This window comes from Coniophora puteana (assembly GCF_000271625.1).
Source record: "Coniophora puteana RWD-64-598 SS2 unplaced genomic scaffold CONPUscaffold_1, whole genome shotgun sequence".
NCBI classification, from domain to species: Eukaryota; Fungi; Basidiomycota; class Agaricomycetes; order Boletales; family Coniophoraceae; genus Coniophora; species Coniophora puteana.
In genome coordinates this window covers 2,482,965-2,504,756 of record NW_006913053.1, presented here as the reverse complement: position 1 = coordinate 2,504,756, position 21,792 = coordinate 2,482,965, and the positions used below count along the sequence as shown (strand labels likewise).

At 52.8% G+C, this 21,792-nt stretch overlaps 10 protein-coding genes across 10 annotated transcripts; 6 read left to right on the top strand and 4 right to left on the bottom strand.

Moving 5' to 3' along the window:
• Positions 1 to 242: 242 nt before the first annotated feature.
• CONPUDRAFT_23890 (uncharacterized protein) lies at positions 243 to 1,371 on the top strand (the record flags this gene model as incomplete). The annotated part of the gene is made up of 2 exons (XM_007764173.1): positions 243 to 330; positions 383 to 1,371. Coding segments are annotated over 2 exons (1,077 nt in total), but the record flags the coding sequence as incomplete, so codon positions are not given.
• Positions 1,372 to 1,665: 294 nt separating this feature from the next.
• On the bottom strand, positions 1,666 to 3,995 carry CONPUDRAFT_148807 (glycosyltransferase family 31 protein; the record flags this gene model as incomplete). The annotated part of the gene is made up of 4 exons (XM_007765269.1): positions 1,666 to 2,275; positions 2,325 to 3,021; positions 3,083 to 3,518; positions 3,576 to 3,995. 4 exons carry the CDS (start codon positions 3,993 to 3,995, stop codon positions 1,666 to 1,668), a joined length of 2,163 nt encoding a protein of 720 aa, XP_007763459.1.
• A 245-nt stretch (positions 3,996 to 4,240) lies between these two features.
• On the bottom strand, positions 4,241 to 5,720 carry CONPUDRAFT_115396 (uncharacterized protein). The gene is made up of 7 exons (XM_007765268.1): positions 5,621 to 5,720; positions 5,551 to 5,563; positions 5,449 to 5,501; positions 5,347 to 5,394; positions 5,218 to 5,297; positions 4,685 to 5,159; positions 4,241 to 4,633 (listed from the first exon to the last, which is right to left on the bottom strand). The coding sequence occupies exons 1-7, from the start codon at positions 5,688 to 5,690 to the stop codon at positions 4,356 to 4,358; spliced, it is 1,017 nt and encodes a 338-aa protein (XP_007763458.1). The 5' UTR covers positions 5,691 to 5,720; the 3' UTR covers positions 4,241 to 4,355.
• A 344-nt stretch (positions 5,721 to 6,064) lies between these two features.
• On the top strand, positions 6,065 to 7,324 carry CONPUDRAFT_95559 (SGS-domain-containing protein). Its single transcript, XM_007765267.1, has 6 exons — positions 6,065 to 6,113; positions 6,166 to 6,262; positions 6,321 to 6,483; positions 6,555 to 7,093; positions 7,173 to 7,225; positions 7,318 to 7,324. Exons 1-4 carry the CDS (start codon positions 6,100 to 6,102, stop codon positions 6,875 to 6,877), a joined length of 597 nt encoding a protein of 198 aa, XP_007763457.1. The 5' UTR covers positions 6,065 to 6,099; the 3' UTR covers positions 6,878 to 7,093; positions 7,173 to 7,225; positions 7,318 to 7,324.
• Positions 7,325 to 7,877: 553 nt separating this feature from the next.
• Positions 7,878 to 9,204, top strand: CONPUDRAFT_45495 (RTA1-like protein; the record flags this gene model as incomplete). Its single annotated transcript, XM_007764337.1, has 10 exons — positions 7,878 to 7,916; positions 7,972 to 7,999; positions 8,057 to 8,201; positions 8,256 to 8,368; positions 8,431 to 8,453; positions 8,502 to 8,582; positions 8,611 to 8,671; positions 8,733 to 8,904; positions 8,963 to 9,033; positions 9,083 to 9,204. Coding segments are annotated over 10 exons (855 nt in total), but the record flags the coding sequence as incomplete, so codon positions are not given.
• Positions 9,205 to 9,576: 372 nt separating this feature from the next.
• On the top strand, positions 9,577 to 10,850 carry CONPUDRAFT_95552 (uncharacterized protein; the record flags this gene model as incomplete). Its single annotated transcript, XM_007765265.1, has 3 exons — positions 9,577 to 9,818; positions 9,873 to 10,449; positions 10,502 to 10,850. The coding sequence occupies 2 exons, from the start codon at positions 9,577 to 9,579 to the stop codon at positions 10,258 to 10,260; spliced, it is 630 nt and encodes a 209-aa protein (XP_007763455.1). The 3' UTR covers positions 10,261 to 10,449; positions 10,502 to 10,850.
• A 294-nt stretch (positions 10,851 to 11,144) lies between these two features.
• Positions 11,145 to 12,579, top strand: CONPUDRAFT_44840 (uncharacterized protein; the record flags this gene model as incomplete). The annotated part of the gene is made up of 5 exons (XM_007764281.1): positions 11,145 to 11,258; positions 11,314 to 11,357; positions 11,437 to 11,697; positions 11,753 to 12,350; positions 12,403 to 12,579. 5 exons carry the CDS (start codon positions 11,145 to 11,147, stop codon positions 12,577 to 12,579), a joined length of 1,194 nt encoding a protein of 397 aa, XP_007762471.1.
• A 309-nt stretch (positions 12,580 to 12,888) lies between these two features.
• On the bottom strand, positions 12,889 to 15,184 carry CONPUDRAFT_95542 (phospho protein phosphatase PPZ). The gene is made up of 5 exons (XM_007765264.1): positions 13,925 to 15,184; positions 13,449 to 13,874; positions 13,369 to 13,396; positions 13,200 to 13,314; positions 12,889 to 13,169 (listed from the first exon to the last, which is right to left on the bottom strand). The coding sequence occupies exons 1-5, from the start codon at positions 14,760 to 14,762 to the stop codon at positions 13,089 to 13,091; spliced, it is 1,488 nt and encodes a 495-aa protein (XP_007763454.1). The 5' UTR covers positions 14,763 to 15,184; the 3' UTR covers positions 12,889 to 13,088.
• Positions 15,185 to 15,247: 63 nt separating this feature from the next.
• On the bottom strand, positions 15,248 to 16,176 carry CONPUDRAFT_115377 (uncharacterized protein). Its single transcript, XM_007765263.1, has 6 exons — positions 16,101 to 16,176; positions 15,992 to 16,043; positions 15,830 to 15,925; positions 15,651 to 15,779; positions 15,512 to 15,595; positions 15,248 to 15,456 (listed from the first exon to the last, which is right to left on the bottom strand). Exons 1-6 carry the CDS (start codon positions 16,110 to 16,112, stop codon positions 15,365 to 15,367), a joined length of 465 nt encoding a protein of 154 aa, XP_007763453.1. The 5' UTR covers positions 16,113 to 16,176; the 3' UTR covers positions 15,248 to 15,364.
• Positions 16,177 to 16,700: 524 nt separating this feature from the next.
• On the top strand, positions 16,701 to 20,890 carry CONPUDRAFT_95536 (ATP-dependent DNA ligase). Its single transcript, XM_007765262.1, has 22 exons — positions 16,701 to 16,785; positions 16,840 to 17,004; positions 17,059 to 17,109; positions 17,163 to 17,249; positions 17,304 to 17,481; positions 17,534 to 17,596; positions 17,650 to 17,815; positions 17,866 to 18,006; positions 18,056 to 18,157; positions 18,209 to 18,377; positions 18,429 to 18,504; positions 18,567 to 18,768; positions 18,819 to 18,914; positions 18,970 to 19,152; positions 19,205 to 19,435; positions 19,491 to 19,838; positions 19,888 to 19,977; positions 20,029 to 20,448; positions 20,517 to 20,536; positions 20,589 to 20,686; positions 20,741 to 20,760; positions 20,811 to 20,890. The coding sequence occupies exons 1-18, from the start codon at positions 16,716 to 16,718 to the stop codon at positions 20,113 to 20,115; spliced, it is 2,505 nt and encodes an 834-aa protein (XP_007763452.1). The 5' UTR covers positions 16,701 to 16,715; the 3' UTR covers positions 20,116 to 20,448; positions 20,517 to 20,536; positions 20,589 to 20,686; positions 20,741 to 20,760; positions 20,811 to 20,890.
• Positions 20,891 to 21,792: the final 902 nt, after the last annotated feature.

Below are 21,792 nucleotides of genomic sequence, written 5' to 3'. Positions count from 1 at the left end.
TGCTACTATCCTCTGCTGCGCTTTCCTTGTCATGTCAATCCTTATAATTATTTACTAGTACAGTTCTAGTCCATTCCATACCCACCATGGTCGTCGTGTACCCAGCCAACAAGCAGCCCCCCGCTGACCCCATACAGGACCCGCCCCCTTCCTTTGAGCAGAGTGCCGCAGACCACGTTGTCGTCGATGTCCCCTCCCAAGACGCCCACTACCTCGCCCAGCCCGTCCCAGATGCGGACGATCCACCCGCATTCGCCCCATACCAGGCCAGCTTCTTCGTGTCTGGTTCTGGCTCTGTCGTATCTCATGACCCACACCTCAACGAGGACGGTATGTCTTCCCTCCTTTCCTATACATCGCCTTCATATCACAAATATCACAGGCGAGGCCCTCTACCGCTTCCTCCTCGGACACGCGGCCACTCCCCCTGACTTTGTCCTCCGCTGTCGTGGCTCCCACTCTGAAACACACACCCGTCTCGTCACACACCGCGACAACGATGGCCACACTCACCACCGCTCAGAGCACTACACAGAACGCGTCCCAGACTTTGACTTTGCGATCGACGTGGGCCAGAACATCGTCGGCGAGCCCATACACTGGACCATGCAGGACTCCACCCCTGCCTCCCGTGGCCGCATGTTCCTCGAGGTAGGCATCGAGGACACCAAACGCAGGGCCAAGCGCAGCGAACGCAAGCTCGCCAAGGCCTGGCAGGCAGAACGCACAGGCAAAGGTCTCCCGCCCTGGGTAGCCATGGACTTTACCTCGGACCATGCCAACCCTTCGCAGCCGAACACCGTCTTCAGGTCATCCTGGACCCTCCGTCAGTGGGCCGACGACTACTGCACGAGCCAAAAGTACCTCAAAGAGTTCGACTACGAAAAGCTCGTCTACGGCTGGAACTTCGACGCCCTCAAGGCCGCCGTCCGCTCGACCATCTTCAGCACCCACTACCGCGGCGACATCTCCGTCGACTTCGAGACCACCGCAGCCCACGTCTCCGTCCGCTCCGACAACCCCCTCTCCCGCGCCCTCTCCAAGACCTGGGTCAAGGTCATCCTCTCCCTCCTCCTCATATACCCCTTCATCCTCCTCTACCGCCGCTACGCCAGCCACGGCGGTGGCCGCTGGGCCGTGTGCGGCGGCGCGTACGCCCTCAAGAGAATGGAGCTCATCGAGCCCGAGCCCGATACCAAGGCCCCGCTGCCTGCCTTCCAGGACGACTACATGGACGAAGAGCCACCTGCCGCCTCGAGCTCGCAGCCGTTCGGTGGTTCTTCCGAGGGCGCATCCCGCATCGTCGGCCTTCGGGAGGGCGAGTGGTTCCGCCAGTGGGAAGGCACGATAAGGAGGGCCGTCATGAACCGCCTCCAGGACAGGACACCGCTGATGCACACCGACGACCGCCCCGCACCGCCAACACTCATGTTAGACGGATACTGACCGCGTACAATGCAATGTATTCCTTCGTTAGCGTCAACCATATCCTGTACTTAGTTTCTCCCACCATGTACTATCACTCTGATATCAAGCAAGCAAGCAATTCGTGTACAATTCAAAACCAATTCTAGTAATAATTCCATCTACAACGCCACCATTAACGATATCATTAGTCCGGTAATCACATACGTCCAAAACACACACGTCCACCCGCATCCCTGATCAAGCAGAAGCAGAAGCATTCTTGAACGCAGACACGTCCGTCCACACCGACGACACGCCCATGGGCAGACGCTCCCCGCCCACGAGCGACTCCCGCTCGGCGTCCGTATAGTCTTTGCTCCCGAGCAACGCGAGCGCGGTCTCGAGGAACCACGCGTTCTTCTTGATAAAGTGCACGACCACCGTCCCGCCGACCCGCTTTTGCTCGTACCGCGACACCTGCCCTTCGCGTCCATTCCACGTGTTCTCCACGCCAGGAGATGCATCTACACCAGCGATACCATACACGAGCACTAAGTCAGGCGGCAAAAGCAGGGACTCGGAGAGCTTACCCATTCGGAGATGCGAGAGCCCGCTGCCCTCCACAAGCGCCTCCACGCTCTGCGAGAGCGAGAGGTCCTTGGCGGGATCGACGTACCGCACGCCAAACGTCGACACGCTCGAGTGCGCCCACTCCGTCGGCGTCGGGATCGCCGAGGACGAGAGTGCAGACGAGATCTCCGTGAGCGAGTTGCCGCCGATGGCGGCCTCCGTCGCGCTCCTGAGGTACTCCCACACCGAGTTGCGAATTCGCGTCCGCTCAGAGGGGAACAGGAAGCCGTGTGCATATCTGCACGAACACGTCAGAATACCTCTCAAAGATTTAAAAAAACGCGTACACCGTGCCAGACCGAGGATGGTCGTACATCCAGCACCGCTCGCTTGCCCACTGGATCTCCGGCGCCTGCGGATGAATCGTCATCCACCTCGCCGTCGTCTTGTCCTCGGCGCCCTTGACCATACCCTTCACCGTCGGATCGTTCGCCACCCAGTCCACAATACTCCAGCTCAGCCCGTACAGCTCCCCGCCCATAAACTTGTTCTTGACGAGATATCCCCAATACACAAGCGGATCGCCCGCCTCCGCACCGCGCCTCTCGTTCGTCGCCGCGGCCGTGGCCGAGCCGTTGTCCGCGTGCACAGCAGACTTGTCCTCGAGGTACGGCGGCGGCGGGATCGCGGAGCTCCCCACGCCATAGGGTCGCTGGCCCTTGGCGTGCAGCTCCGTGCGCATGCGCGCCTCGAGCTCCGCGAGCATCACGAACGCGTCGTCGTCCACCTTGACGACATAGTCGGGGCGGACCCACGGCTGCGGGTGGCCTGAGGCGTGCTGCTCCCAGGCCAAGACGGGGTCGTGCGGTGCGAGGGGGAGGGGAGAGCCCGTCTGGTTGGCGTACGAGACGTCGGGCGCGGGGACGGGGGTATCAAAGTATACAGGTGGCACCCAGGCATTCGAGGCCGCCCAGGTGAAGTACGCGTGCGTTTTACCGTTGTTCATGTTTTCGACCATGGGAAGAATGATGAGGTCATTGTACACTGCGAACGCACGGCAGCATCATGAGCACGACAGACGGCAGAGTACGATGCACTGACTTACTTTCCATCTCGGTCTCGATTTGCCGTTCAAAGTTCTTGCGCGGCTGGCCCATGATGAAACGGACGAGGGTCCGCGACGTGCCCTTGCCATCGTCTCCCTGGCCGGCACCGTTACGGCTGCGGGGGTGCGAGGCCCAGGTCGAGCGAATGAGCATCCTGCGCTCAAAGGAGCTGTCCATGGAGAATACGCCAACGAGGACGCCAGCGGGTGGAAGCGTGTCGAGGTCGTCAGGAGGGAACGGTTCGGGGACGACGTTTGGTATCGGATCAAGGTATGGGAACGAGGAAGCCCTGCGGAAGGCAGGAGGCACGGTATTGGTGGGTGGTATAGCGCAGTAGGCTCGCCAGGGAAGCGGCTCTTTGTCCGGATTGAGGAGATACTTGAGGGAGAGGCCGAGGGAAAGGCCAAAGAGAGAGAAGAGGAGGACTGCGAAAGCCTTTGGGAACGTGAGGCCGTGCCGAGTGTGGCGTCGGGAGAGTCAGAGAATACTTACAATGGTGACGGGCTGACGAGGGAAGAGCGGGTGCTGGACCAGCCGTCTGGTGGCCTTGCGCACTATCCTGAGTGCATATCCGTCGCGCTTTCTGCGGCGGCGTCGGGAGCCCGTGCTGCTTGTACCGTTGCCGATATTCCACCACTTGCGCGCCTTGTCCTTCTGAGAGTACGGGGTAGAGCCACCAAGGAGCGGGGAGGTGGGCTCTTCCGCTTCGGACGGGGCGCGGGATGCCTTTCCGGTCGCGGTGAGGTGAGGGGGAGACGCGGGGCGCGAGGGGACGGGAGTGGAGGCGGACTCGATGGAGGAGCGTTCCTCGGAGCTGCTCTCGTGGTAGGGGAAGCGGGCGGCGGAGGACTCTGCGTTGGGAAGAGCGTCGTAGGCGTCGTGTTGGGGGTCGGAGGAGGCTAGAAAGCCCATGTCGAAGTCGTGAGGGGAGCCAGCGGGACAATCAGCTGTCCGTCGGTGCAAACTCTGGAGAGGGAAAACGTCGTCAATAATTATCAAGGGTCACTGTTGCAAGTAAAAGGCTGTGTGGTGCTGGGGGTGTTTAAGATTGGCCGGCTGTGAATGGGCGTCGTCTGGTCGGCTGAGACGTTCATCAAACCGCCCGTGAGTGACTGGCTAAAGCAAGCAAACTGCCAAGAATCTTCTTCACTTCCTCCACCACATGCCCAAGAAATTTTCATTTTCCACCGTTATGTCGCCCAAATCATACGTAATAAATGTCAGATCAAACAAGCTTCGATCTCTCGGTCTCTATTATTCTGTACATATTCCTCAGTTGCCAGATCCATACAGCCTCTTCGAGCTCGGTCTCTCCTTCATTGCATCCCAGAATACAGCAAGCCGACTCCGCAGCCGTGGCTGCTCACTCCCAACACCGGCCACCATGGGCGATGTGAGAAAGTCTTCCGGCAGAACAAATCCGGCTCCAATGTGCTTCTCCAACTCCTTGATTGCAGCATCGCCATCCAGGTTCAGACTACCGCCACACAACCTCACCAATTGCACAAGCCATGCGAAGATGTGCACATCCGCAACAGAGATTTGGTCGCCTGAGTATAATATCAGGCACGGCTAACGTCGTCCAAAACATGCCCACTCACCGAGCGCAAACGGTCCCGTCATGTCTTTGTTCAGAGTGATCAAAACAGTCGGCAGCGTAACCTCCCAGCTCTTCTTGGCGTAAGCCAAATATTCCTCAGCATCACTGCCGCTGAAACTGCCTGCAGACAGTATCTTCTCCAGCTTCTCGGTCGCTGTCTTGTTGTCTCTCCAGAACGTCTTCGTCTTCTCCGAAATACCATCGCTGTCCTCGAGACAGGCATCGAGGGCAGCTTGACGTCCCTTGAGTGTCGGGAGCAGACTGGATGCCAATGCCTTCAGTGATGCATCATCGCGTGCATTGTACAGTTTCAACGATTCTGGCGAGACTCCCTCGGTGTAAACCTCTTCGACCAACTTTGCTGTCACGCTGGAAAAGGACACCGTAGCTGGCGACAAGGAAGGTGCTGGTGCGGAGGACGTGGTGCCAGTTCTAGATGTGGTAGACCGCGATTTATCCAAAAACTCGATGATGGCCTAAATCACCAGGATAAGATTACGTCGCGCCTAATGATGGTAAAGCTCATGCCTTGACGTCGGTGATGGCTTTATATCGACTCTCCACTTCCGGGGACAGTGTCTTTTGAAGGGGCACCACGAGCGCAGGGAGATTGCCTGCATATTAATTGTTATGGAGAAAAATCTCACTAGTCGGGGAACCTACCCTTGGGGCTGATCCTCAGGAAAGAAGGATAAAACTCTTCTCCCTTGGCTGGAACGTGGGTTTAGTTGGCGTAGGAAACGAGGATAGAATAGAATTGCGTACTGGAGTCTACGATCTTGTAGTCGATTTCGTCGTCTCCATAGCCCTTCTCAACTCTTGTCCCATATTGTTAGATAGAATAGGTTCAGGAATGAGAGGGCTTACATCGCGAGTCGTGCTAAATCGGGGTTAGTGCCAGAATTTTAGTCTTTGGGAGAAACCATCGACGGCGTACCAGCATACGAGGTTGCGGATGAAGGGTCGTAGTACAGTACGGCCTTGGGTATTCCTGCTTGAGACACCATGGCTGGGGAATGTTGTAGGGTGAGGTGGAGTTATGGAGGGAGCTCGAGCTGGGTGCGGGGCTAACAGCACGATCATGACGTTGTTATCTGTCATGTTTGGTGTGATTTGGTTGAGTGGATCCTCTTCATGAAAAACAGCTTTGCAAGAATTCGCTGACGACTGATAGCAGAAGAGTAAGGGCGAAGCAACGCTGTGCATGCTATGAATATTGAATCATCCATGGATCGGGACAAAATATCTGCATCTGACTCTGGGGATAAGAACGATGCTCTTGCGTTCAGATAGGGGCTTTGTGGGGTACTAACATCGCGCCCACGTGACGGCACAATGAGCTTGCTAGAAAGTTCCAAAACACGCTTTGACTTGCGGTCCACAGCATCTCCGACGCCCCTTTCATTCCTATCCACAATGGCCACCATTCGGTAAGTCACAATGGTCATTCGTGGACCCTTGGTTGAAACGTACTCTACTCAGACATGAATTCTATGAGACCGACGAGAAGCTGACACTCTCAATATTCGATAAAGGGGCTGATCCGGAACAGGTCAAGATCAGCTTTGAGCCCCGCAAAGTACGTGCTCCCCTACTACCGATGCACATATACGCGCGATGCCAACACGATGAACTAGTTCTCTTATGAACATGGTGACAATTCGCTTGTCCTCCAGCCTTTGAAAGGACAAATCGATCCCACCAAGTGCGACTACACTGTGGGCAAGGTAAAAGTCGAGGTACGCCTCGTCAAGGCCGCACAGGGACGATGGGCAGGCCTAGTAGGCGATGCGCCTGATCGTACGTCTCCTTCCGATCATCTATTCGCAAATCGCAGCCGCTGACTTTTTTGTGGCGTTCTGCCAAATAAGCGCTCACGTCTTTCGCCCCTCCTCCGTCGACCTCGCAGACCGCCCCTAAGCCAAAGAAGAACTGGGAAGGCATCACCACTCAGATTCTCGATGGCGAAAAGGACAAGGGCAGCGAGCAGGACCCAAATGTCGGAGGCGACACTGCCGTGAACGGCTTCTTCCAGAAGATCTTTGCCGATGCGGATGAAGATACGCGCCGTGCCATGATGAAGAGTTTCTCTGAGAGTGGTGGTACGACGCTCAGCACCAACTGGGACGAGGTCGGAAAGGGACGCGTCGAGGTGAAGCCCCCGGAAGGGAGTGAGTGGAAAAAGTGGAACTGAAAGATGATCCAAAGCAGCTTCTGTAACGAAAGACGGGGTCCTGTGTGTATGATCTTGTTGGTATCTCGTAACGTTTATCGGTTCTTCCACTATAGCCATTCACCAATCCTGATGACATTCCGTACGGTAAGCAATGATCTATGATCAGGAACATCTCGTTACAATCAGATCATCAATGATTTTGTGGCTGCGTTGCACTGCAAGGGACACACATTCGTAGGTCTTTCAGAATAACCTGGCCATCATTCGCTCGCAGTGTCAAAGGCCGCCAGATACTTATCTCCTAGCGTGACAGCCCACAAACATATCGCGGAACACGTTTGCTCCTCGCAATATTCCGTAACACAGGTTTGTCAGATTTATACAGACTCCTGCATTTAGCTCATGAAAATACGGCCGGTGGGTGACGATCCGATGGCCCGGACTGTACTCGTTGATAGACTGGTGAAAAAACGCCGAAGCTTGCCCGAGAGCCTTATATCAACGAACGGTCACCTTTCATGCTCCTTGGCTTTCTTGGGGATGTTGCTCCTATCTCAATGTTCTGTGCCACTGTCTGTGGTGACGATTTGCCTATCTACGATGTTTGAGTATGCATCTCCCTCGGGTCGCGTCAAACAACACCTTATCAAGATTCTCAAACGCACGGATCAGCTAGGAGCGTGATAGCAAGGCACCCCGAACGCAGGCCGAAGCAAGAATAGCCGGTGCACAGGCTGCTTGCGGCGTCGCAAGATTACATATCTTGCTTCAAAACGCGTGGTCTCCGTCCGTTTCGCTTAAGCCTCCGGGTTGTACCTGTCCTGCCTCTCCCTAGTGTCCCCTCACATTCGGGTCATTTTCCTGTTTTTATTCGAGCGGAAAGATGAGTGCATTAGAAGGTACGTGTCGCATGTTCTTTCGAGACCTACTGTCTGTTCAAAGCACTGAGCGAGTCTTCCTGTACAATTCCTGACGCCCCTTCTCTATAGAAGCTCCAGTCCTACAAATTCCAATCGGACCGTATCACTACGTACCTACCGAGTGGATCTGTATACTGGTGATTTTTCCTTTTTCCCGTTGGGTTTATATCATCTCATAGTCCCCACCGGTAGTTTGTTGTGCTGTACAGCATTTCGACGGGTAAGCAGAACGCTTATCTTGAGTCTGTATGACGCCAAACGTTGAGCGCTTATCTAGTCTTGCATCTTGGCCAAAGCGTCAAATACCGCTTGTGGTGGCTGCTGCCCACTGTCGTGCTCGCCGGAGCGATCGAGATCATGGGCTGGAGTGCTAGATTGTGGTCCAGCAAGAGTCCTAGACTTTTGGAGCCTTACGAGATACAGTGAGTAATCACAGCAGATGTTCTGTTCTAAACTATGTTCACAACTTTGCTCAGGCTGGTCGGCACGATTCTAGCACCTACACCCCTGGTGGCCGGGAACTTCATAATACTCGGGAACATTGTGAAGCTGTTGGGCACTCGCTATAGCCGACTTCCTCCGAATTGGTGTACGTATTCCGATGATATTTCCCTTTCGTTCACTAATCCAGTACGGCCGTTAATATTACAGTCGCCATCGTCTTCTGCTCATTCGTGAGTTGCTATGGGTTCCTAGCCTTGTGCTCCGCTTAACGAACTCAGGACGTGATATGCCTGATCATACAAGCAGTCGGAGGCGCATCTGCTGCTGCTGCAGTTGGGCAAGGGAGAAATCCTGAGAAGGTAAAGCACCCTAGTTGCAAGTTCTGAGAACATGTCTAAGTCCTACCAGGGTGGAAATGTCATGCTCGGCGGGATTGTTGCCCAGATGAGTACGTCGCCGTTGTCCTCACTCTTTTGTACGCTATCAAGTATGCTCACTGCTCCCACCAGTTGCGATTGCTCTCTATGTTGCCTGCGCGGGCGAATTCTTTCTGCGATACTTTTCCGACTCCCCTGTTCGAATTGAGAGCAGCGAGACTACGGTCCGTGGTGGACGACTCAATCAAAAGATGAAGTACATGATCGTCGGATTGACTTTCGCCACAACCTGTATTTTCATTAGGTTCGTGCCACTGACATATGTCGCTCGTCCACACAATGTTGATGTTCACATTCATCAGGTCTGTTTACCGTACGATCGAGCTTGCCAACGGATTTGCGGGACCGATCATCTCGACGCAAGTCTACTTCAGTATGACTTCTCTTCACGCTCTGGTTCTCTTGCTCACATGTGTGCTCAGACGTCCTTGACGGTGCAATGATTACTCTGTCCATCTATACCATTAATATTGCGCACCCAGGCTTCTTGTTGACTAAACAGGTGGAGAATATGGCGTTGCAGGGTAAAGAATCCAAGGTGTAGAAAGACATCAACTGGACATATTAACATGGCAAGAGTAAGATGTACGGTACGCTGCAAACCTTGCTATCTGTAAAGAGGTCACATAGGACATTGAACGAATAATGCGTATACGCAAGATCAAGTAACACTAGGACTTTTATATTACACCAGTGCTATAGCATACAGCAGGTTTCGACATATAATTGCTTGGCCACACAGCGGACGCGAAGGGTTAAGACGCAGGCACTCCCGGAGTGATTCACATATCCATGGGAGGCGTATGCATACCAGTTCAATCTGATGGCCGAGTCGTCGCGGAAGTACTAGTGTATCAGGCAGTCTGGCGCGTCGCGGCACGCATCGCGAATATCAGCCAGTTTCACTCTGACCACGATGTCAAATCTTACGCTCATCGTGGCAGCTACGAAGACCAATGGGATCGGAAAGAACGGCAATCTTCCCTGGCGTCTCCCAAAAGAAATGAAGTACTTTGCTCGAGTCACTTCCGGTGCCCCAGAAGGCTTCTCGAACATGGTGATCATGGGCAGAAACACATGGGAGAGCATCCCAGCCCAGTTCAGACCTCTTCCTAAGCGTCTTAATGTGGTCATCAGCCGTAACAGTGCCTATGAGCTGTACGTAACACATCTCTCATTTCACGCCATATACTCTCGGGCTCACGGAAGCAGGTTTCCCGAGACGAAACAGACTGAAGAGGCGCATCTTTATCCCAATCTCCTCTCGGCTCTAAACTTCGCACCGAAAGATCGCCAAATACACAGGAAGTTTATAATAGGAGGAAACTCGCTGTACGCAGAAACATTGGGCGGAAAGGGTCATTCAATGCAAGACATTCGCGCTGACCGCGTCTTGTTGACGCGCATACTGGAACCAGCGTTCGAGGACTGCGATACGTTCATGCCGAACTTTCTTAGTAGCGACCCATGTGCCTCGGTCGCGTGGCAAAGAGCTTCTCATGGCGACTTGGAGACGTGGGTTGGCGGGGATGTGCCGAAGGGAGTGCAAGAAGAAAAGGGCGTTAAGTACGAGTTTGAGATGTGGCTCCGCAGGGAATGATTAGTTCTTGGGATTAAGCAGTACCGACTGACGAGGTGGGAATATGCGCGTGTGTATGTTAGCTAGTGATATGCGAGGACCAACATACTCTATGGGGGCTGCTCCATAATTCTCGCACCATGCGTATATTCTCTAATACCGGGATTGAACACAAGGCTATAGGATAACTCAGCGCTCAGCCCTGGCGCTGTGAAACGATTTAGAGCAAGTAAGACACGGGGCAACATAAAGGTACATGCCTGTTTGTGCTTGGGGTCCTTTGAGCACAGAACATAAACGCGTCCTTTGCGCCTGACGATGCTGCAGCCGTCGCACATGACCTTGACGGAAGAGCGGACCTTCATTCCTCTTGTCAAAGAGAAGATGGTTGGCTGCATGGGAGCAGTGGGGTGATGGTGCAGGATGCGTGAAGGGGGTACAGAGGCCATGCGGAGACGAGCCATCATAGGCCGACTCGACGCGAGGAGTGCACGGAGCATGTTGCTACGTCGACGGGATGAGGCTTGGAGCGGGTTGAAAGATTGTCTGACTCCGGTGCTTGAGCCTTTGAATTTGATGCCTGAAGACGAAGGCTTGTGGACCAAGGCCAGTGGTGGACCGACTGTTAAGTCTGAACTTGCTGGTTACCAGCTTCCTTCCGCGAAGAAATAACTTACCCAAATAGGTAAGCAACGGGCGGAGGTATTGGCGGCCTCTCCGTCGCGCGCTTGCTGGAGCGCTGGCGACCCGGGGCTGTTCGTCCGTCGCTTAAGCTCGTGCTGCTGCGTGTCGTTTGTACTTTCCTGTCGGATGGGATTGATTGACAGGCGTATTTCTCCTTAATCTGCTTCCCCGCACTCTCCTTCTTACATCTCCCTCCCTCTCTTCTCGAGGGCTTCTCCATCATGGCCGATCGTCATAATGCACTCGCACCTCCCCGTAAGCTGGGCGGCAAAACAGCAGCTGGAGTCTTCGCCCTCGTCCTTCTTGCGTTTGTTACAGAGTCTCAGCTTACCCAAGTATGTGGCTTATTTTGGTCCATGTATTGCGCCTCATAAACTCACCTTCCTTCAGTACGTTCAGACGAAGCTAGACTACCGCAAACCGTATCTAATCTTGTGAGTGGACGAACTTGTCAACGTGTCATTTTAGGAAGCAGAAGCTTCATTTCACCTCGCTAAACATTCAACCTTTTAGCTACCTCGTCCACTCGTCCTTCTCAGCTTCCTTCTTCCTCCATATTCTATACCTGGTTCTCTTCACTGGTAAAAGCTATCGCGCGCTCCGGAATGGTCTCTCCTTTGCCATCACACGGCACATGGCCCCGCATAATGACAACACCACCGTTACACCTTCCACCCCGTTCCCTACTGTTAGATTCCTGGTCTTGTGTGCTATCATGACCACTGGGATCAGCATACCCGGGCTGCTCTGGTTCGCTGCCATGGCCCTTGCTTCGTATGTTGCAGCGGATACTCAAAACCGGTAACTCCCGAGTGCTGATGCTCCACAGGGTCACCGATGTCACTGCCATCTGGAACACGAATGCGTTCTTTGCCTACATATTCACCGTCAAGCTCATGAAGCTGAAATGGGGCACCCTCCGTCTCGTTGCTGTCTGTCTCGCGACCATCGGCGTGCTTATCATCGTGTACGGAGGGAGCACCATGTCCGAGGTTCCGGAAAGCGACGCATCATCACAGTCCACCCGGCCTTCCGGTCCCATGGTCGGAGATCTTCTCACTCTCGTGGCGTCGGCCGGCTACGGGCTTTATCAGGTCCTGTATAAAAAGAACGTTGCTCTGCCGTCAGACGAGAAGGCACCGACTATGTATACCCATGTTTCTGGATCAGTCGATAGTCTGGAAGAAGAAGCACAAACACTCGACCCATCAGACAAAGAGGACGAGATGGTAAATCCGCCTTTTGGCTTGCATGCCAATCTGGTCACAAGTACCATTGGCTTGATGACCTTGGTTACTCTCTGGCTGCCGCTCCCTATCCTACACTTCTATGGAGTTGAGCCATTCGAGCTGCCTACCGACACGAGGACGTTCTTGACTTTAGCTGCAATTTGCATATCAGGCCTCATCTTCAACTCGGGTTTCATGGTAGGAAGCTTGGTCTTGATTGCATGCCCCATTTTCTCAACGTCATTGCTAGATCCTTCTTGGCATCTGGGGCCCCATAATAACATCTGTGGGCAACCTCTTGACCATTGTCCTAACACTTATTTCAGACTTGGTCTTTGATGCTGTGGCTCTAACAGTCTGGAGTTTGCTCGGGGCAGGAATGATCATAGGAGCATTCGGAGTATTAGTGTACGAGATGAGAACATAATGATAGGCCGAGGCATTTCGGTGACCAGTACATATTGCACTGACGTAATACCCCAGCATCCAGCATTGCCGTGTTACATCTAATTGAAGATCTGCACGAACGCAGACTTTTGAGCTCTACATCTGCGTTGTCACCTTCATCGCGTTGAGCCTTCACAGTCGTTGCATAGCATAGACGGGGTAGAAGGAAGGATATGCGAAGACGTTAAATAACAGCCCTGGGGGAAATACTGTGAATGGCGACACTGATAAACGAATGGGAAAAGTCGTAATAAGAGAACTAAAATGCGTGATTACAGTGGTAGAGTCGGAAAAAAGTTGCTAGCAAAAACCAAATGAGGGATATCAACGTGTTGAAAAGACGGACAGACGGTGGAGGTGGTATGGCGGCAGCAGGGTAGTTCCTATTCGATCCACCCAAAGGGTTAATGTTCCAGCTCTGACACCCGCAAGTGGGAGTGTCCTTGATTGGTTCAACAGACGACATGCCCACATGACACCGACCACTTGTCAAGTAAACGCGGGCAATGTACAACCTGGAACGCGAGTGATGCTGACAACATGAGGTGACGTTACGTAGTCGTGGCCATCAAACTATGTATACGGGTTAGGGTAGTCCCTGAAATGGAAGTATGATGCTTGCCTCTTCCGTTTGGCTTTCGTCATTTCCTTGCGAAGCGCAGGTCCATCCAACGGCTTGAGAAGTTCGAATGCGCAGAGGAGATCCTCAGACACGCTTATGAGACAATATAAGTTACCAAAGAAGGGTGGAATGCAGCAGGCAACTTACCTCATACATGCCCCGTAGTTGTCGAATTCTATATGTGCCGACTGAGCAATGATGTATGCAAATGAATCCGGGGTGCTCACCTCCACAATAGTTCGGTGCGCTGAATACCGTGACGAGCGTCCGATCGTTCCAGAACTCGTAACCGTCCTCCACGACCATGTGCGCCCGGCATATCAAGTCCATGTCATATCGAACCAAGAACTCGTTGATGACGGCCTTGCCGAAGCAATAACTGACCCCTCGTTCGTTATCTTCCCACTCCTGTGCCGTGTCTGAAGGATCCGACCAGAGAAGATCGTTGAGCAATCCATAGTCCGGTACATCGGTGGGTCGTTGGATACGTTTTATGTCATCCATCGAGTGTTGGGATGGGGACAAGCCACCATGGACGCAGAAAATCTTCGAAGCTACTATAGCTGCAATGGGCAAGCAGTTGAAGACATCAATGAATGTCTTCCACGTCTTGATGTTGCACCGCCGCTTGCACTCGTCGTAGAAGCCATATACTGTGAAGGAGTTGATATGAGTGTCAGTGGCACAGAAAACCGTCACTGACCTCGAGTGACATTAGCGCACTCGTGATTACCGCGGAGCAGGAAGAAGTTCTCGGGATATTTGATCTTGTAACAAAGAAGCAACAGGATGGTCTCAAGGCTCTGCTTCCCTCGATCAACATAGTCACCCAGGAACAGGTAATTGGCCGCTGGAGGAAACCCGCACATCTCAAACAGTCGGATAAGGTCAGAATACTGGCCGTGGACGTCGCCGACGATTTTGACAGGTGGGGAGAGTTCAATGAGCGTCGGCTGGCTGAGGAATACCTCTCGCGCTGCCTGGCATATGGCAGCTATCTCATTGTTCTTAAGACAAAGCGATTTGCTGACTTTGCCGGTGTAACCGACATCAAGCAGTCGCTGTATCATGTCGTCAATGTCAAACTGCTTCGGCTTGTCCTTGCCGTTGACAGCAGCGTCAGTGGCAGAAAGGCTGCCTTGGGCAGAGGCTGAAGGCTGGGTGGAAACTGAGCCAGGTGCAAAGGAGGAGACGAGGGGCGTCTGGTTTGAAGGAATGTCGAGTGGAGCTGGTGGGGACTTGGATGCGGTGCCGGTTGCAGATGAATTTGAGCCCTGGGCGAGCAAGGAGGAGGACGACTGGTTGTTAATCACGGGGACAGGGAGGGAGCCTGATTGCTGAGAGGTAGCGTTGGCCGACGAAGGGTCTGGGGTGCCGGCCGAGGGGGAGCCATTCTCTGACGCGGCATCGAGGACGTTCGAATTGGTCGCGCGGGAGAGACTGCCCTGTGGCGTAGCGGAGGGGGACTCGTCGTCGTGTTGGCTATCTGGGTCCTTGTCCTTTGCGGCCTTCTTCGACTTCTTTGACTGCTGCTGTCCCATGGGTTGAGCCTGGGAGCCGGCGGGGGAGCCTGGCTGAGGGGAATGGGACCGGGACTTTGCGAACTTGGTGAGAACGGAGAGGAGTGTTGGCGCCAGGATGTAAGAGGTGGAATTGTAGATAGGATGGGGTGTCGGCGCTTGCGGGGTCCAGCTCTGCACAGAGTCGGATGCAAAGTCGTGTTCGATCGCCGCGGCGGGGACGGCAGGTCTGGGGCAGTCCAACTCACCTGTGACCTGAGGGCGGAGGAAACAAGCTGTCTGTCCTTGTTTGGCCCCTTGTTTGCTCGATCACCACTTCACCCTCCCGCCTGGGACTCGGACACTAGGAGCTCCAGCCGAGTCCCATACAGTACACGTACCAGTGCAGGCTCGTGTCCATCATCAAGCGCTGAAGTACTTCCATGCTATACTTGCAACCTTCGCCTCACATGCATGCTGTATGGGTCTTGCAACCTGTACTCAGTTTCACACCAATACGTTCTTGCATCTGTTCCAAGTTGGCACGACAGTATATCGTCGTTCATGGGCAGTTCATACGGACATGGTGCATGAAGAACAATGGATGGCAATGACAGAACTACATAACAAAAACCCTCGTTCAATCAGAACTTGGCAAACGCCTTGGCAGCAGCCTTGCTCCGCGACACCCGCACGACATTGAACCGCACAGTTTTAGACAGTGGCCGGCATTGGCCTTCACGACCAACAAGTTAGGGGGCGTTCCACGCATAGCCGTAGATATCACTCACCAACAGTCACGACATCGCCAACCTCCACACGGAAAGCAGGCGAGACGTGCGCTGCAAGGTTCTTGTGGCGCTTCTCGTAACGGTCTGTGAAGTATAAGATCAGGTCGCGCCGCCAGCGTGCGATGCATCAATCACGCACTGTATTTAGGGATATAATGCAGGTAGTCCCGACGGATGATGATGGTCCGCGTCATTTTGGTAGAAACGACCTTGCCGGTCAGGATACGGCCGCGGATTGAAACAGCACCAGTGAAAGGGCACTTCTTGTCTGCATGTGACAGTTCAGCCAAACGAATATTGCGAGATGGGGAAACGCACCGATATAAGTGCCTTGGATGGCTTCTGAAGGGGTCTTGAAGCCAAGACCAACATCCTTGTACCATCGCTTGTCCTTGGTCGAAATCTTTTTGCCATCTGATCACGAACGGTTCCACATAGGTCAGGCCAACCAAGATATAATTCCAAGTCAATCGTTCGTACCTCGGACCTTAGCATTTTGGAAGAGGTGCTGCTTCTGGAAGGCCTTTTCTACCTGGAGCCGAAGACATCAGCCACGGATTATTAAGGCGAAACTCTGTCCTCCACTGACTTGGTCCGCCATGCTGTGTGCGTCTTGAGGGAGATTGTCGTCGGGGGTGGATTGCCTTGAAGTTGTTGCCCTGTGCGTGCCGCCTATCTGCACGTGCTCGGAGTGGACAGCAAGCCACCCCGAAGCAACTGTACAATAGCTCGGCAAATGCCGGGATTCTTCTTTGCTACGACCCCACTACGAGCTTGAGCTTTATACGCATATATGCACATGAACCTGAATCTTTAAAGCTTTATGCATGATCAGGTTCAATTGCTGACGCTCAGCGTAATCATTTTAACTTGTGATTTTTACTGGGCTAGTGGCGATGCTGGGCTCTGGAGTATCTCCAAGAACATATGATTTGTCCTTCCCTTGACTGATTCGCTTCATGACACTTCAGACTCATGATGTGCTGCTGACTCTTGTATACACACTGGTCATGGTTCTTGTGCCGACAATACATACCCTGCCTGAGTCATTTTTGCTGTAAAGGTGATTTTGACCAACGGTCCGGTCGCGCGGTCGCGAGTCATGCGGAGGTGTTGACAGGATCCCCATATTTGGACAGCGTGACTGGGGAAAGCATCGGAAGTGACGCGACGCGTCCGAACCATCCACGCGCGCGTCTGCTGTATGATCCCTGTCCGCGTGTGTCCACGCCTTGCCCTCCACCTCAGGTTTATGCGAAGGCAGCAATCCTTAGGTATTTAATCGCTTCACTTCGCGCCTCTTCATAGGCGTGCTGATATCATCGTAGGAAAGTTCTTTGCTATGCCCCGGAATGCCAAACCAGCCCCTCCCCAGCAGTCCAGCCTCGCCGAGGCCTGGGGCAAGAAACGCAAGCCGGAAAAACCTGTTGAGAAGGAACCTGCTTCCCCTAAGCCGGATGACATGCAGGTAGATGAGCCTACGGAATCCGCCGGTAAGTCGATACTTGCATTTGACCTGTTCGACCCACGACCTTCGATACTCTCAGCGAACACAGACAAGAAGCGGTCAAAGTCTCCGTCACCCAGTCTTAAGAACTGTATGTAGCACACCGAAAAACCCAACAACGTTCCTTCTGAGACACATTTCTAGCGTCTCCTCGCCCTTCTAAACCTAAACGGCGGAGAGTTGTCGAGTCCGAGGAGGACGAGCCCAGATCAAGCCAGTCACATAAGCCATGTGAGTTGACTGTATCCTCGAAGAGGACCATCTGAATCAGAAAAATACGAACAGCTTCACGAACATCCTCTCCGAAATTGAAGAGGAAAACGAAAGCCAACCCGGCGGCCGCATCACCTCCCCCTGCCACGAGCGAGGACCCTGAATCAGCTGCAAGTGCAGGTGAGGAGGACGCGAACGATGAGGGCGAGGAAGAGCTTTCCGACATGGATGATGATGCTGCGCAGAAGAAGTAAGCTGTCCCAGGTCCTTGAATAGTTTCTTGCTAATATAAACATTCTTAGCGCTGAAGCTGCCCTAAAGCTCAAAAATGAGGTCGACGTAAAGAGCTGGAAGGTCGGAGAGCCGTAAGTAGACACATTCCCTTGCCGTTGATGTGGTTAATAAGCTTAGTTTTCAGTGTGCCCTATGCTGCACTGGCGCATGCATTCTCTATGATCGAGGCGACAACGAAACGGCTGGAGAAGACTCATATCCTGACCACATTCTTCTTACTTGTCATTCAGAGGAGCGCAAAAGGAGACACGAACTCCCTTCTGCAGACTGTATATCTGTGCATCAACAGAGTGAGTGTGCAACACATGTCCCCACTAGATGCATGTTGACATATTCTTAGCTGAGTCCCGACTACATTGGCATCGAGCTGGGCATAGGCGAAAGTTTGCTTATCAAAGCCATAAGTGAGTCAACAGGACGAAGTTTGGCTACCGTCAAAGCAGACTTAAAGAAGGAAGGTGATCTTGGACTGGTGGCATTGGTGGGTTTGTTACGTTTGACAGCGTAACTACCACTAATCTCTATCGCAGAACTCAAAGAATAGCCAAAAGACATTATTCAAGCCAAAGCCATTGACCCTCCCTTTTGTGTTCTCAAAGCTGAAGGAGATTGCACTGTCAACAGGACATTCGGTATTCTTCTTTCTCCCGTATCCTCTCTTTAGCATTGACGCTTCCACATAGTCTCAAAGCAAGAAGGTCTCTATCATTACGAAACTCCTGGCCGCTTGTCAAGATGTGGAGGCAAAGTACATCATCCGAAGCTTGGAAGGCAAACTTCGGATTGGTAATGCGGAACGAACTGTTCTTGTTGCCCTGGCTCATGCCGCCGTTTTGGCTGAGAAGGAGCAAGGTGAGCAACATGATGTCGTCTGTCGCATCTTATTTGACAAGTCCTTCACAGCCGGCAAGAAGTGGAGCTCAGAGAAGCTCACTGGACGGCTGGAGGAGGGTACCCATATCATGAAGAGCGTTTACAGGTCAGCTAGCTCGTTCAAACCGAGTATCAGATAAATAATGCGATTGCTCACCCCGACTTCAGCGAACTGCCTACATATGATCTTGTAATACCAGCGCTGCTTGAAGACGGTATCGATAAGCTCAAGGAGAAGTGTAAGCTAACTCCTGGAGTGCCACTGAAACCGATGTTGGCCAAACCCACCAAAGCGATCGGGGAGGTCTTGGACCGCTTCGAGAATAAGCGCTTCACATGCGAATACAAATATGATGGCGAGCGCGCTCAGGTCAGGCTGATTCATGCACTCTTTATCTCAGGTGCTCAGATATACCACAGGTTCACAAACTTGAGGATGGTACTGTCGCGGTGTTCAGTCGGAACTCGGAGGACATGAGCAAGAAGTACCCTGATCTAGTCGAACAGCTGCCTCATGTATGTTTGCCCTCCCATTGCTGTGCTTTTGGTTCAACTAACTGCGCACCAACAGTGTATCAAACCCACCACAAAGACCTTTGTCCTTGATGCAGAAGCTGTTGCTATCGAGAAGGCAACCGGAAAGCTCATGCCCTTCCAGGAGCTCAGCAGGCGTAAGCGAAAGGACGTTAAAATTGAAGACATCCAAGTCCGAGTCTGCCTCTTTGCCTTCGATCTTCTGTACCTGAACGGAGAGGTACGCTTTTTGCATTCACTGAGACCCACCTCTAACCGACATGTATATGCAGCCTTTGATGCAAAAGTCCCTTGGTGAGCGCCGGGAACTGCTCCGCGAGCATTTCCAGGTTGTCCCTGGAGAGTTCGATTTCGCAAAATCTTCGGACGGGGAAACGACCGATGAAATCCAGACATTCCTAGAAGAGAGTGTGAAGGATGGATGCGAGGGGCTCATGGTCAAGATGCTCGAAACCGATGCAAGCTATTATGAGCCAAGTCGGCGCAGCGTTAACTGGTTAAAGGTATGATATCACAATCGGACTTTTTCGCCCTTTATTTTATTCCCTATTTGCATAGCTCAAGAAAGACTATCTTGCCGGAGTCGGAGACTCCCTCGATCTCGTCGTCGTGGGCGGCTATTACGGGAAGGGCAAGCGGACGAACGTATACGGCGCTTTCCTACTTGCATGTTACGATGCCGACGCGGAAGAGTACCAGACGATATGTAAGATCGGCACAGGCTTCAGCGAAGAGGCGCTGCAGCAACATTGGGATACGCTACGACCTTTAGAGATGGAAAAACTACGCGGAGACTTGAAGGCGGGTGGTGCGAAACCCGACATCTGGTTTGAGCCAAAGATCGTTTGGGAAGTCTTGACTGCGGACCTCAGTTTGAGTCCCGTATACACGGCTGCTCAAGGCCTCGTACGTGTTTGATGTGCTTTTTAAAGAACTGACTCAATTGGCGCGTTAGGTGGAGGAAAGAGGAATCTCACTACGGTTCCCTCGGTTTCTTCGGGTTAGGGACGACAAGTCGGCCGATGACGCTACAGGCCCAGAACAGGTAAATTCCCTGTTACCATGCCATGAATTTGCACTCACAAATGTCCCGCAGGTGGCAGAGATGTACGAACGTCAAGCGCTGGCACAAAGCAAAGGCAATAAGAAGGGCAAAGGTGGGGACGGAGACGACTTTTGGTAAATTAGACTCGTCGTATTCAAATACTACTATCAAACGACTACTCTTGACTAGTGTAAAATCCAAAGGTGTATAGGGAGAAAGCAAGAAAGCAAGTAAAGGAAAGTAGTTACTTGGCTTTTGCAATCTTGTCCGCCTCTTTCCGGGTGGCCTCGATGGCTTCCGTAACTTTGCCCTTGACTTCCTGAGCTCCATCGGCGCCCTGGAGACCATACTTCTTTTCACGGCCACCATAATACCAGTAGTTCACAAAGCGAGCGTCTTGTATGGTCTGTGCCGTAGCGTTGGTTGCGTGACAAGCGAACAGAAGATAATTCCGAGGTTGTACTCTCCATGCTACAGAAAAGGGGACGTCACGATTGACTTGAGTTGTGAAGGAAGCGACAAAATGCAGATAGGCGCACCGAAACGCATAAAGACCATCCTGGAGAACCCATCAGTACACGGGACGAAGTCTAACGGGAAATTTCGCTTACGAGTAGCAGGCAAGAGCGGTGGTCATAGTACCGGATATAACCTCTTCATCCTTGCTCAAGTCGGCGAGAGCAGCCAGAGGAAGACCCCAGTTTGCGACCTATAGGCTGGAAGTCAGTCTCGCATCGAGTCACACGGCTGGATTCCAACGGACCGGTCCCCAGAAATGTGTACCTGGAGGACAGTGAGCTCGGCAGTAAACAGGATATGAGATTAAGGCGTACTAAAGAAGTATTCGCGCGCGGCGGGGGATCGCAGCCAGGTGAAGAAAGTGGAAGCCATGAGGGAAAGCGAGGTAAAGTTGCAAAGAGTCCACAAGTCCAAGATTGAAGCGACCGAAAGGTCGGAATTTCCACTGGGGCTCCACGTGACCCCGACACACCACTAATTATAGCATCCGGAGCTCGGTATGCTAAACATGCTGACGTTAGGAGTTAAGTCCTCCAAGTTCACCCGCTAGGCTTGAGAAACGCTTTAACGAAGCATAAGATTTTGTGGCACTCAGCTCTTCTCACAAATCAAAGATAAAAACATGTTCATGGGAACAGTGCGAACATCATGAGACCAAGGTTTAGCTCACATGCACCCCGCTGAGTAACCCGTTTAGCTTGATATCAGCAGCTTGCAACTATGAGCCCGGATGGTCGAAGTTACTACAAGTTGTGGCACCTTGTTTTCCGGGTTCCCAGTAAACAGCTCTTCAGCCGCTATACGAGTTTTTTGACCTTGACGAACCAAGGCCGATCTAGATTGGTAGGAGATTCATAAAGAAACTTAGTTGACTTATCACACTCAGACATGTTTGAGATATTGTGAAGGGGCAATCCCTAACATCACCAATTCCGACGAGAATAGTGAGATTTTCACACGATCGTTTATTGTTAGTGACCCCGGTTTGAACTAGTGCTAGGATGAGCAGTGGACTACAACGGCTGCTGCCCCTTGCCATCGAGCGGCCAGACGTTGCAGTCTCCTTGTCCTCACCGATATCTCAATCCATCTCATGGTTTCACATAGCATCAAGCCCGTGCGCGTTATTGCGACCCTCAAGGTAAGATGGGCGCCAGGATGATCCTGCGACTGAGAAAGGCAACAGGGAAGAACACGTTGTGTTGCAGCATGACCTGCCTGCTAGCATTTCGGTCTACTTACGCTGCACCACCTCTACCCCCTCCATCACCCAGACCTTCTCGCCATATTTCTCCT

Coding starts and splice junctions, on each gene's coding strand:
- CONPUDRAFT_115396 (XM_007765268.1), bottom strand. CDS start 5,690: ATGGTGTCTCAAGCAGGAATACCCAAGGCCGTACTGTACTACGACCCT. Junction 5,160..5,217: donor GATATAAAGCCATCACCGAC/GTCAAGGCATGA, acceptor CTGGTGATTTAG/GCCATCATCGAGTTTTTGGA. Junction 4,634..4,684: donor GACGGGACCGTTTGCGCTCG/GTGAGTGGGCAT, acceptor TATTATACTCAG/GCGACCAAATCTCTGTTGCG.
- CONPUDRAFT_115377 (XM_007765263.1), bottom strand. Junction 15,780..15,829: donor CATCCAAGGCACTTATATCG/GTGCGTTTCCCC, acceptor TGTCACATGCAG/ACAAGAAGTGCCCTTTCACT. Junction 15,457..15,511: donor TGGCGATGTCGTGACTGTTG/GTGAGTGATATC, acceptor TTGGTCGTGAAG/GCCAATGCCGGCCACTGTCT.
- CONPUDRAFT_95542 (XM_007765264.1), bottom strand. CDS start 14,762: ATGGGACAGCAGCAGTCAAAGAAGTCGAAGAAGGCCGCAAAGGACAAG. Junction 13,875..13,924: donor GTGCGCTAATGTCACTCGAG/GTCAGTGACGGT, acceptor ACTCCTTCACAG/TATATGGCTTCTACGACGAG. Junction 13,315..13,368: donor AACTACGGGGCATGTATGAG/GTAAGTTGCCTG, acceptor TTGTCTCATAAG/CGTGTCTGAGGATCTCCTCT.
- CONPUDRAFT_95536 (XM_007765262.1), top strand. CDS start 16,716: ATGATCCCTGTCCGCGTGTGTCCACGCCTTGCCCTCCACCTCAGGTTT. Junction 17,005..17,058: donor TGAGCCTACGGAATCCGCCG/GTAAGTCGATAC, acceptor CGATACTCTCAG/CGAACACAGACAAGAAGCGG. Junction 18,915..18,969: donor TAGTCGAACAGCTGCCTCAT/GTATGTTTGCCC, acceptor GCGCACCAACAG/TGTATCAAACCCACCACAAA.
- CONPUDRAFT_95559 (XM_007765267.1), top strand. Junction 6,263..6,320: donor TCAGCTTTGAGCCCCGCAAA/GTACGTGCTCCC, acceptor ACGATGAACTAG/TTCTCTTATGAACATGGTGA. Junction 6,484..6,554: donor AGTAGGCGATGCGCCTGATC/GTACGTCTCCTT, acceptor CTGCCAAATAAG/CGCTCACGTCTTTCGCCCCT.